Source organism: Suncus etruscus, chromosome 18 (assembly GCF_024139225.1).
Source record: "Suncus etruscus isolate mSunEtr1 chromosome 18, mSunEtr1.pri.cur, whole genome shotgun sequence".
Classification (NCBI taxonomy): Eukaryota; Metazoa; Chordata; class Mammalia; order Eulipotyphla; family Soricidae; genus Suncus; species Suncus etruscus.
In genome coordinates this window covers 39,752,945-39,766,148 of record NC_064865.1, presented here as the reverse complement: position 1 = coordinate 39,766,148, position 13,204 = coordinate 39,752,945, and the positions used below count along the sequence as shown (strand labels likewise).

At 45.1% G+C, this 13,204-nt stretch overlaps 1 protein-coding gene across 1 annotated transcript in view; it reads left to right on the top strand.

Annotated features, from left to right (window-relative positions):
* Window positions 1–13,204, top strand: part of FKBP5 (FKBP prolyl isomerase 5) — an 84,487-nt gene that overhangs the window by 43,368 nt on the left and 27,915 nt on the right. Inside the window, exon 5 of the mRNA XM_049765305.1 lies at window positions 11,829–11,985. Coding sequence (XP_049621262.1) covers window positions 11,829–11,985 — 157 coding nt within the window. The remainder of the gene's footprint in view (window positions 1–11,828; window positions 11,986–13,204) is intronic.

Below are 13,204 nucleotides of genomic sequence, written 5' to 3'. Positions count from 1 at the left end.
TTTGGGCCACACCCGTTTGATGCTCAGGGGTTACTCCTGGCTATGTGCTCAGAAATCGCCCTGGCTTGGGGGGACCATATGGGACACCGGGGGATCGAACCGCGGTCCGTTCCTTGGCTAGCGCTTTGTAAGGCAGACACCTTACCTCTAGTGCCACCTTCCCGGCCCCGTTTTGTGGGGTTTTTTTTTTGTTGTTGTTGTTCCCCGCCACCGAGACTGCCTGTTCGTTTTTTATTTTTTTAAGTAACCCCAGTACTAATATATTCAAAAGGGAAAATTCCTACCATTTTCCTTATTGCCCTGTTTTCAGATTAATCATTAAATAATTACTTTCTGACCTTAAATTTTAGAGCAGTTTTGTGAGATTATTAAAGAAGCATTAAGACTAGTTGCCTTCTTTGAGTTTTATTCCTACTCTTCAGCTCTTCTCTGTGGAACCATTAAATGATGGATCATACCGAGTTTTAGTACAGGTTTAATCTGGTATAATTTACCACTAATTGCAAAAAAAAAATTATCATTCACTATCTTTATAGTAACATTTTTACATGGTAGACACCCCAACATATGAATGAATGGAAGGTTATAAGTTTTTAATTTGATTACTTGTTTAATCCTTTCCACTAGTATAAGTTAACACTAGTTACTAGTTCCGCTTGTATGTTAGTATAAGTTCCAGTAGTATAAATTAACGTTCCCCCTTTTTATTTATTTATTTATTTATTTATTTATTTTTAAATATCTTTATTTAAGCACCATGAAAAACATTCCCCCTTTTCCATAGAGGAAAAGCTGGAGCTTCAGGTCATTTAAATGAGCTTGTAAAACACAATGAAGTCGGCAGAATGGGCATAGGATTCAGGGCTGCCTATAGTTCTCTCCTGGTGTAAAGGATGACAGCAAGGATTTGTGTCAGTGTGGAACTGATTGATGTGCCGGCTTCCTGTTTAGACTGAGATCCATGTTATTTGCATAACTGTGACCAAGTTCAGCCACCAGGGTCCCTTCCAGCTCCCGGTCCACATCTGCCCCCTCAGTTCCATAAGCAATCTGAATGTTATTTGTCTGTCTTAGTCAAGAGCAGGGAGTGAGACCATTCTGGGGAAAATTCGACCACTAGGCTTAATGGGAATTGTTTCTCTTCTAATCAGTGATTAATATGCCTCCCGGCTTTTAGAATGCCATCTCTGCCTCCTCATTTGCCTGTTGAGGGGGGTCATTAAGACCTCACTGTCTCTTGGATGCTCCGAGCTGTGAGGCAGAAGGCGCGGGCAGAGCGGACTCATTTGGCAGAAGTGACAGCAAAGGAAGCTCCCTTGCTGCGGGGGAGTAACCTGCCCCAGCCCAGATTGCTCTGGCCTTAGTGACCGGACACGTCCGAGAGTACAGCCCTTCCACCATTCCCTTTCGGATCCCCATGACCCAGTAATTGTTGGGGGAATGAATACAAAGCTATCAGACACCAACTTCTATAATTAGAAATGGGGGGGGACCCACTTACCAGAGCTAACGTCTTTCTGCTGGAGCATTCACTGAACCCTTAAAAAAAAAAAAAAAAAAAGGTTTTGGAGCCTCTTTCTCAGTTTTGCTTCCTGAAATGCAAATCCCACAATTTTGGGCTCAGGCATTCCACTTTTGGTTTACTGCAGTACAGTCTTTCCTTTCCTCCCCCCTGTTTTAATTGGAGTACAAATTGCTGTCAGCACATTGAGTTCATGTGCCAGCCACATTCAGAACAGGGTGTTCTGTGCTCTTCAAAACAAAATTGCTGTAGGGCAGTCAAAGAACAATAAGTCAGAGCCCCAGTTTAAGTGATGTTTTTCAGCACATGGGGCTCACTTGATGTGGTTACGCTCGGATTGCGCACTGAGGCTGGGGCCATCGGCTCTGCTGGGACCCGGCTGGACTCGGAGGACCGCCCCCCGCCCCCTCCAGTGACTTCCAGTCTAGAGAAATTGTCCCTTTTTTAAACTTGTGTATTTCTTTCCCTACCAAAAATGTCCTAAGTAGAAGCATCCTGTATGCACTTTTATTCTCTTTGTGCGCGTCACAGATCATTTACTTCCTGTAAATCATGCTGGTTGGAATTAGCAACAGACCTCCTGAGCCCCAGAGGCCGAACTCCCAGTGAGTCATGGTAGTTATTATTAAATATTTATTAAGGGAGTATTTGCACCAGGAGAGACAAGGTCAAAAGCAACCATAGGTCTTTCCCCCAGACAGAGCTGCCATGGTTTTCTCTGGTGGTGATTGTTAAATCTGCATGGGTAGAGCCAAAGGAAGTGAGTATGTCTGCCTCGATTACCATGAAGGGGCAGGCTCCAGTGTGGCGTGTGAGTTCTTGTCCACCGACTCATAGAGCTGGTCACACCAGTGTTCCTAGTTTAGGAGCCAGTGAAGAGCAATAGCCTTCTTGGCTAATTGATAGAAAGGATCAATTAGCTGTCAACTCTCGGAGATTATGACATCTTTTCTTGCATAGATATTCCAGATAATACCAGTTTTAAAAGGTAGTGACTTAATGATACACATAAGATGGTATGTATAAAGGGGCCGGGCGGTGGCACTAAAGGTAAGGTGCCTGCCTTACCTGCGCTAACCTAGGATGGACCGCGGTTCGATCCCCCAGCATCCCATATGGTCCCCCAAGCCAGAAGTGACTTCTGAGCGCATAGCCAGGAGTAACCCCTGAGCGTCACCGGGTGTGGCCCAAAAACAAAAACAAAAAAACAAAAAAACAAAAACAAACAAACAAAAAAAAGATGGTATGTATATGGGGCCGGGCGGTGGCGCTAAAGGTAAGGTGCCTGCCTTGCCTGCGCTAGCCTTGGACGGACCGAGGTTCGATCCCCCGGTGTCCCATATGGTCCCCCAAGCCAGGAGCGACTTCTGAGCGCATAGCCAGGAGTAACCCCTGAGCATCACCGGGTGTGGCCCCCCCAAAAAAAAAAGATGGTATGTATATGGTTTTGTTTATATACTCATAATTTATTTAAAAGTTTTATTTAGGGGCCAGTGAGGTGGTGCTGGAGGTAAGGTGTCTGCCTTGCAAGCGCAAGCCAAGGAAGGACCGCGGGACCCTGGTTCAATCCCCAGGCGTCCCATATGGTCCCCCCAAGCCAGGGGCAATTTCTGAGTGCTTAGCCAGGAGTAACCCCTGAGCATCAAATGGGTGTGGTCCAAAAAAAAAGCCCAAAGTTTTATTTCGGGGCCAGAGAGATAGCACGGCAGTAGGTCATTTGCCTTGCATATGGCTAACCCAGGACAGACCCAGGTTCAATCCCCAGCATCCCATATGGTCCCCCAAGACTGGCAGGAGCAATTTCTGAGCAAAGAGCCAGGAGTAACACCTGAGCGCCTCCAGGTGTGACCCCTGGAAAAAAAGTTTTGTTTAAAGAACCACGGCATACAAAGTTATTGATAGTTGAGTTTTAGACACATGATATTTCAACACCAATTCTCCCATCACTAGTGTTTCCATCCGGCGTCATCTCCCAGCCTCCAGTCAAGCTCCCCTACCCCTCGGCAGGCACAGTGTAATGGTTGCAGCTTAGACCTCATGTTTTTAGTGTTGTTGAGTCTATTTTGGATGTATACCATTCCCCCACATCACCAATATAAAGTCCTACTCCTCTTCCCCCATTACTTCCCTTTCTTTTCTTTTCTTTTCTTTTCTTTTTTTTTTTTTATTTTTTAGTAGGATTGGGTCACACCTGGTGGCACTCAGGTTACTCCTGGCTCTGCGCTCAGAAGTCGCCGGAGAGATAGCACAGCGGCGTTTGCCTTGCAAGCAGCCGATCCAGGACCAAAGGTGGTTGGTTCGAATCCCGGTGTCCCATATGGTCCCCCGTGCATGCCAGGAGCTATTTCTGAGCAGACAGCCAGGAGTAACCTCTGAGCACCGCCGGGTGTGGCCCAAAAAAATAAAAAAACAACAACAAAAAAAAAGTCGCTCCTGGCAGGCTCAGGGGACCATATGGAATGCCGGAGATTGAAACCAGGTCCGTCCTGGGTTGGCTGTGTGCAAGGCAAATGGTCTACCACTGTGCTATCGCTCCAGCCCCTACTTCCCTTTCTTGCCATCTTCCCACCTTTACTTCTTTTCTCTGTTCTCCCTAAGAGTCAGTGATGAGGGCCCGGAGAGATAGCACAGCGGCGTTTGCCTTGCAAGCAGCCAATCCAGGACCAAAGGTGGTTGGTTCGAATCCCGGTGTCCCGTATGGTCCCCCGTGCCTGCCAGGAGCTATTTCTGAGCAGACAGCCAGGAGTAACCCCTGAGCACCGCTGGGTGTGGCCCAAAAACAAACAAACAAAACAAAAACCAAAAAAAAAGAAAAGTCAGTGATGATCTATCCATCCCCCCTTTACTGTATTATATTTCATCATCCACTTATTCTTATACCACAGATAAGTGTGACTATCCTATATATACACCCATCATTTTATCATAAATGTTATGTTACTGGGACCAGAGAGATCGTACAGGGGTTAAGGTGCTTGCTTGGAATCCCACTGATCCTTTAAATCCTGTCAACATATATGGACCCATGAGCACTCTGGATATGACCCTTAAATCCCAACAATGAACTATTGTGGTACTGTTGGGGTCATTGCAATAGTAGCAATACATGCAACTGGCCTGCTTTCGATCCCTGGCACCCCTAGCCCACCAGGAGTGTGATCCCTGAGTGATCTCTGAGCACTGTGAGTACTGCTGGGTGTGGCTCCCAAAACAGACTATGGCTATGCCTGCTCTGATCCAATTTCTTCTTTTCATGGCTCTCCCTTTATTGAGGTTGGATTGCACTCATTTAATTGTGGTTCTCAAGCACATTCTGGAAGATGTGCTTTCTGGAGGGAAGGGCAGGACAGCAGCATGGTTCTCTTGAATGTGTCCACAGTGGATTATACTTCTTCTGGCCCTAGTGCTCCAGAGATTCTGCATCCTGTCATGGCACAGGGCTCCTAAACAGTAGGGCTGCAGGAAAGAGTGGGACACCTGTGTGTGACACTCAAGATTGAACTTGGGGGCAGGCGGCCAATTTGGAAGGTGCCTTGGCCATGACACCACCATCCAGTTTAGAAGGATTTGATCAGGGGTCTCAAACTCGAGGCCCTCCGTACGACATTTTGTGGCCCTGCCCTAGAGGAATCTTTTTTTGTTTTGTTTTGTTTTAGTTGTTTGGGTCACACTCCCCAATGTTCAAGGCTTACTACTGACTTTGCACTCAAGGATCACCCTGACTTTGCCTCCTGCAGCCCCCAGGTAAATTTGAGTTTGAGACCCCTGGATTAGATTTATCAGGGGAAAATTCTGTATATTAGGTGGCAAGTTTTTATTTTTTATTGAGACCATTGTGAATTACACATCCTTCATAGTTGTATTTCAGGCATATAGTGACAGTGAATCAGGGCCATTCCCACCACCAGTGTTGACCACCCTCTACCAAAATTCTCAGCTTGCATCCTGTACCTACACCCTTAGTCTTGGGTCTACCGGTGTAACAGCTTCGTTTTTTGTTTAGCTTGTTATAGTTTGGATCTCTTGATTCTATTGTCGTTGACCTTGGCTTGGGTATTTAGTTCTGACCTTTTTTTTCCCTACCCAATGTACCTGAGACCATTTGATCCTTAGGCCCCATTCACTTTATTTTTCTTTTCTCAATTTGTAGAAAGACGTAGTAAGATGAGGTAAAACAAAGTGATTCTTGTCCCAAGTTTCTATGAAAAAGGTGGGAGCTCTTATGTAGAAGATAGAAATAAAATTAAAACAAAAAGGAGGAGGAGGAGAGGAGGAAGAGGAGGAGGGGGGATGAGGAGGAGGAGAAGAAGAAGAAGAAGAAGAGGAGGAGGTGGTGGTGGAGGAGGAGGAGGACGAGGAGGAGGAGGAGGAGGAGGAGAAAGGGGCAGGTGTGGCAGTTTGGTAGTTTTTTGGGTTTTGGGGGGGGGTTAGGCTTTGGTGTTTTTGCATAGGCGCAGCAAACAATGGGGAAATTAGAAAGGAAATACCCTTGGCCTAAAAAAACAGGCTCTGGGCATACTAATTGTCTAACCCCAAGGTTTTTCTTCATGGTCCTAGGAAAAGTTCTACTCAGAAGCAGTTGTCATAGTCAGTCTTCTGTAATTAGAGATCTTGGTTTTTGTACAGATCCTGTGTCAAACCTGGAGTGTCACAGCATCTTCTGATTTCATGTCACTGTTAGGTGGTGAGACAGGGAAACCTGCCCTTAGAGCAAGTTGTTGCTGTTTCCTTGTTGTCAGGTGTCATATGAACCTATCTTGGAATAAGTTGGAGCCAGAGTGGCATTAGGGCCTGCGGGGGGGGTGGGGGGGGGGGAGTTTGAATTCTGGTGCTAGTGCAGAAAACCACGCCGGTTCCAGTGATGGAATCCAAGGTTCAGGGTTGGACAATTAATGGCAGATCAACTGAGGTGTAAGTCAAGTCCACATGACAAATGTTCAGGGTAAAAGGCACCTTGTATTATAAAATTTATGAGTTCTGGGGCCAGAGAGATAGCACAGCGGTGTTTGCCTTGCAAGCAGCCGATCCGGGACCAAAGGTGGTTGGTTTGAATCCTGGTGTCCCATATGGTCCCCCGTGCCTGCCAGGAGCTATTTCTGAGCAGACAGCCAGGAGTAACCCCTGAGCACCGCCGGGTGTGGCCCAAAAACCAAAAAAAAAAAAAAAAAAAAAAAAAAATTATGAGTTCTTATCCCTGTTAGATAAGAACTCCTTTCTACATTTAAGATTTCTCTATTTTAATGTGCCTATGCAAAGAGGAACAATGTCATATGATACTACTGGTGCATATGGAGGTAAAAGTAACAAGCTAAACAATCTCTATAACCTGGTTTTATCCTGACCTAAAATCCCAAGCAAGTCTTATCTACTACAAAGCAGATCCCAAAAAGGGATGGGGGAAGATACCTCTATATATGGAAATAAACACTAAGAATTATAACTACTAAGGAAATGCGTCTACAGAAATATACAAAGGAAATATAGACATCTCCTTTAAGTCTTTTGAGATATTTGGGGGGCGGGAGGGCATAAAATCCAGAGCACAGTTTGTTTGTTTTTGTTTTGGGGCCACACCCAGTGATGCATAGGGGTTACTCTGGCTATGTGCTCAGAAATCTCTCCTGGCTCAGGGGACCATATTGGTCCATATGGACCATATGAACCGCGGTCCATCCTAGGTTAGTGCTTGTAAGGCAAATGCCCTACCACCTGCACCACCTCTCTGACCCCGCGAGCACAGTTTTATATTTCACGCCGCGGTCTTCTGGAGTATGAGAAATGGTTCGAAGAAGTCAGGAATCAGGTAGTGTCCTCGAGCTAAGGGTCTCTATGGAACTATATCTTGCAGCAAGCAATAGTCCACATTGAAAGAAGGTGGGAGAAAAAGGGCCGCATAGAATGAGTGGTGGCTGCAGCTTTTTTCCGGGGTAAGACAAGGCTGACTGGGAGGTTGTCCTTTCACTTTGGGAGCCAGCTGGCAGCTTGCTGGGGCAGGAGAAAGGTTCTGGTTCCTGAGGAGTTAAGAACTGAGGGTAAAGAGGGTTAAATAGGAGGAGATAAAGGATCAGGGTTGAGGGGGTGAGAGGACAGAAGAGGATTTGTAAGGTGGTAGGTGGGGAGGGGGAAAGGAGGGATTATATATAACAGGGACTATATACAATTTAGGCAGGGATTATGCACAAAACAGATTAGACAGGCACAGAGGAATCCATAAGGTGGCAAGTTTTTATGAAAGATGTTGTAAATGTCTGCCTCCCTGTTAGGTGGCTATAAATGTTGAATTTGATTTATTGTATCTCAGAGAAACCTGTGATATCTCCATTATAGTTTGATTATTTTTCATTTTATCTTTCACAACATGTTTATTAGTAACCTATTTCTCACCCACTTAATAAACTGGAGTTGTTATATCTATAACATCCAAAATTATAATAACGAAAAATGTTAAATGTTGTTAAGGGGACCAGAAAGATAGAACAGCTGGTAGGAGGTTTGCCTTGCACATTGACAACCCGTTTTCAACTCCCAGCACCAGATAGGGTCCCTCAAGCACCACCTGAGAGATTCCTGAGCATAGAGCCAGGTGTGAGCCCTGAGTATGGCTCAGAAACAAACAAAAGATGTTCTGAAGGCAATCGTGATGTACAAAGTTATTCATAGCTGAGTTTCAGGGTACAATGTTCTAACGCTAATCCCACCACCGGTACAGTAGTCACAAGCTCTCTCCCACTCTCCTGCCTGCATCCTTGACAGGCACGTTGTGTTTTATTTTGGAGGGCTTCGGGGCCACACTCAGCATGTTCAGCTTACTTCTGGCTCCATGCTTGGGTATTTCCTACCAGTGCTTGGAGGGCTGTCTGGGATCTCACTCAGGTTAGCCACTTGCAAGACAAAAGCCCTATCTTCTCTACTATCGCTCTGACCCCAACAGGCCCTTTTTATGTGTTTGGTATTGTTGTTGGGTTTTTTGTTTGTTTGTTTTTTGTTTTTGGGGGCCACACCCAGTGATGCTCAGGGGTTACTCCTGGCTCTGCACTCAGAAATTGCTCCTGCTTGGGGGACCATATGGGACACCGGAGATCAAACCCAGGTCCGTCCTGTGTCAGCCGCATGCAAGGCAAACACCCTACTGCTACAGTTTGCTCTGGCCCCAACAGGCCCTTTTTAAAGTATGGTGGTTGTAGTTTTTGTCTCCTGCTGGCAGAGCATTTCCAGCTCTGTGGTTTAGATACCTACCTATCTACTACACCTCTCTACCACCATGTACCAAAGCCCGGCCCCTGTTATTCCTGTCTGCCTCGTCTTACTCCCCCCACTCCCCAAGTTCTTTCCTTTCCTGTTTTCATTTATATAATCTAGGGTCAGAGGTAATCTAGGTATCCCCGCTTTCATACCTTGCATTCCCTCATCCTGTTATCCTGTATACCATAGATAAGTGAGAACACATGGTATAATTATAGAATTGTAACATCATGTCCATGCATCGAGTGAAAACCAGCCTAGGAAACAGACACACTTGACAGAAATCCTTTACAGTGCCTCTGCATTTCCTGTTTTGAATGCACATTCAGACCTGATCCGCCAAAAACCACAACGAACATACTGATAATTTCCTCCCCCACAAACCGTGCTGTCCTGTAGAGAGGAAGACGCTATTTCGAACAATGAACCTCAGACAAGAAGATCTTTCAGCCAAGTTGTGAGCGTCAAGGATATAATAAATGTCTGTTACTTGAGATAGTTCATATATAAGCGCTGTAATTTACTTTGCTCAGCAAATCTTTTGTGTGAAAAAAGTCTAAATTTTAAAAAAAGAATATAGTATGGTAATAATATCTAGAGACAACAGAGACAAGGGCCAGTCCGTGTTAGGAAGCTTGCCAGAAATGGGAGGAGTGCAGTTAGGTCAGGGAAGGGACCACTCTAGCAGTGAGAGTTGGAAATGATCACTCTGGACAAGAACTGGGTGCTGAAAGGGAAAGTGATAAGCATGATACCCCTTCAATAACAGTATTACAAACCACAGTCTAAATGGAGAGAAAGAAGGAAAAAAATGTATGCCACAGAGGCAAGCAGGGGTGAGAACGGTAGGGAAATTGGGGATATTGGTGGCAGGAAATGTGCACTGGTGGACATTGTATGACTGAAACTCAATCATGAACAACTTTGGTGGTGTTTTTTTGTTTGATTTTTTGCTTTTTGGGTTTTTGTTTTTTTTTTTTTTTTTTGGTTTTGGGGCCACACCCAGCGGTGCTCAGGGGTTACTCCTGGTTCTGCACTCAGAAATCGCTCCTGGCAGGCTCAGGGGACCATATGGGATGCCAGGGATCGAACGCAGGTCTGTCCTGGGTCGACCATGTGCAAGGCAAATGCCCCTCAACTTTGTGTCTTTAAAAAAAAGATGAACAACCTTGTAACCATGATGTATAAAGTGATTTTTTTAAAGTCTAAATTACCAATTAGTCTAAATTAAGTGTCTTAGATCTTTTCTTTCTTTTTTTAATTTATTTTATTTGTCTTATATCTTTTTTTTTTTTTTTTTTTTTTTTGGTTTTTGGTTTTTGGGCCACACCCGGTGGTGCTCAGGGGTTACTCCTGGCTGTCTGCTCAGAAATAGCTCTTGGCAGGCACGGGGGACCATATGGGACACCGGGATTTGAACCAACCACCTTTGGTCCTGGATCGGCTGCTTGCAAGGCAAATGCCGCTGTGCTATCTCTCCGGGCCCCTTGTCTTATATCTTAAAGTATTTGAGAACACACATAATTTAGAAACTCCAATAGAAACAGCAATGTTCAGTGAAACTATCTTAAACCTTAGACTCCCCACCAAACATCTCTGGTATGTATACATTTGAGAATAATTAAGCTGAATTTATTTGGAAGATAAATTCAATTGAAAAGAACTTTCATTGTGCTACCCATCAATTAATTTTCATTTTATCTGGAACATTCCAGAAACGAGCAGAAGAGAATCATCTACAGTTATGAGAATGGGACATGTGTGCCCAGCTTTCCATGTATTTCTTCTGAGAACCAGGCGTGTTCTTGACTTCACTTAGAGGGTCTGACTCAAGAGCCAGACCTTGGGGCCAAAGAGATAATGCAGTGGGTAGGGCCTTGTATGCAGCTGATTCAGGTTTGATTTCCAGCACCTTATATAGTTGCCACCTGAGCTCTAGGAATGAATCCTAAGCACAGAGCCAGGACTGTAAGCCCTGAGCACTACTGGGTATGGCCCCAAAAAGAAAAAGAGGCAGGTCTTCTCCATATCTGCTTTTCTTAGACACCAAGCCTATGTCTTCAGTGAAATGAAATCGAGTTGGATCAATCCTAGAAAGTGAGAAAAGGCAGAGCACTTTACTGCATAAATATCCAAGTGACATTGAGCCCCTGCGTGTCTCTATCCCTGCTTTGCACTCTGCAGAAATTCCCTCATTTCTCAGGCCTAAACCAAAGATGACTCAACCAAATGATTAACTACCAAAATTAGCTTTGAAGCTAGTTTCCTGTCTAAATTGGGTGTTATACTGCCTACAGTAGCATAGAAAAAAAGACCTTTGAGATCACATAGTTCCAATGTAGAGTTAGGAACAGAGTGGTATTACAACAGGTAGGGCACATTACCTTGCATTCAGTCAACCCAGGTTTCACCCCCAGCATCCCATATGGTCCCTTGAACCTGCCAGGAGTGAATCCTACTCAGGTGTAATTCCTGTTCAGGGAGTAACCCCTGAGCATTACCAACTGTGGCCCAAAAGCTAAAAAAAAAAAAGCTTTATCTAATACTACTTCCCAAGAAGTCAGAAAGAGATAGCTGCCTTGCATGCAGCTAAATCTAGTTCAAGCCCAAGCACCGCATGGTCCCCTAAAGCATCAGTGGGTACAGTCCTGGAGGTCCCCAGGGACCCCAAGGTAGCCCAAGTAACCCCTGACCCCTTGGGACCCAAGCAGCAGCATATTGTTAGGTCTTTTTTTTTTTGCCTCAAGCCCCCAGCCCAGTTGGTTAAGTATTACCAGAGTAGTGGCACCAGCGGTAAGGCATCTGCCTTTCCTGCAGTAGCCTAGGGCGGACCGTGGTTCAAACCCCTGGTGTCCCATATGGTCCCCCAAGCCAGGAGTGATTTCTGTAGTCACTTGGTATGACCCAAAAAACAAAACAAACAAACAAAAAAAGAATCACCAAATTGGGCCCCTGAGCTTCCTGAGCTCTGTTTGACCCCTAACCCCAGCTAAGTGAAAAAAATGAAACCTTCAGCCCAGCCCAAGGAACAGCTCTGGGTGACTCTCCTTACTGCTCTTCACAGTTCACCTGGAAGGCTGCTGTGGAGGAAGGAGGTTTGACTGCAGAGATGTGGTATTCATCGTGGGCGAAGGGGAGGACCACGACATCCCAATCGGGATTGACAAAGCCCTGGAGAAAATGCAGCGGGAAGAGCAATGCATTTTATATCTCGGCCCTCGGTAAGTAAGCAGCCTGTCGGTTACTTCTCCAGAGAGCAGAGACATGCTTGCTTTCCAGGCCATGTTTTGGTGTTTTCAGCGCTGCTAATGCCTGTAGTAGAAATAGTTAAAGCAGTTAGTCTTGGGGTGAATGTACAGGGCTCACCATGGATTTCTCTCAGCAAGGTTCCTTGGCCTGCATGATGGTTGTATTCAGGATAGGCTTGGGCAGCCCATTCTGCTTCTTGTGTTTTGATGTTGCTTGGCCCATAGCTGAGACAGGAAGCTATTGGTCTTTTTCTTCTGAGTCTCTTGCCCCCCTCTCTTTCCTTTTTTCTGAATTACACAGGAGACAAAAAACATATCTGGAGGCTGGGACCAGAAGCAGCATTTGGATGATTTATTACCCACTTGAATTTGTGCCACCTGTTCTTATACAGAGTCCCTGGAAAAAAAAAAAAAGAGTGTTCTTCCTGGATCTAAAGGCAGCAACGATGACTCATTTTTGCCTAAATTTTTCCCATCATAAGGATCTCCATTAGCACTTCCAGGCTTAGAACTATCAGTCTCTCTTGTGAAAACATGTTTGGTATTATTTTTAGATCTAAATTTATACCATGAATCCAACCCTTGCATCCTGAGAGACGGACCCTGGAGAGAAAGCAGGCGTTTGGATTCTGTTTGCATGAAAATGCATCTGCCTCTCAGGCCGCCTCCATCTCTGGCTCCTCCGATGGGAGTTTTGGGAGTCTTGATGCCCCAGACTTAGCACTGGGGGATGTTGTGCCTGTTCTTCAGCCATTGGCCTCTATGTAGCTGCAGGAGCAATCCCGTGGCCTATTTACCTTTGCCCTAATACTTGAGCCACTAATCAGATTTCTCAAGTGGTGTTTTGGCCATGCCTGTACCTATTTAAAATCTTGCCAAAATGCTGTCCATCTCAACTCTTTGTAGAGGCAGTTTTAAATTAATCTTCTATGTGTCTGTCACAATCCCTTCCTGCTGTGACTATATGCCCTCTTCAGTCTGTTTCTTTCTCCCTTTTTCTTTTTTTTGGAACTCCTTATTAGGTGAACTAATGTCTCTCCCTCTATTTTTTTATTGAGACCAATGTGAATTACAAGTCTTTCACAGTTATATTTAAGGTACATAGTGACAGTGAATTAGGGCAATTCCTACCACCAGTGTTGACCTCCCTTCGCCACTCTTCCCAGCATGCATCCCATCCCTTCATCCTTAG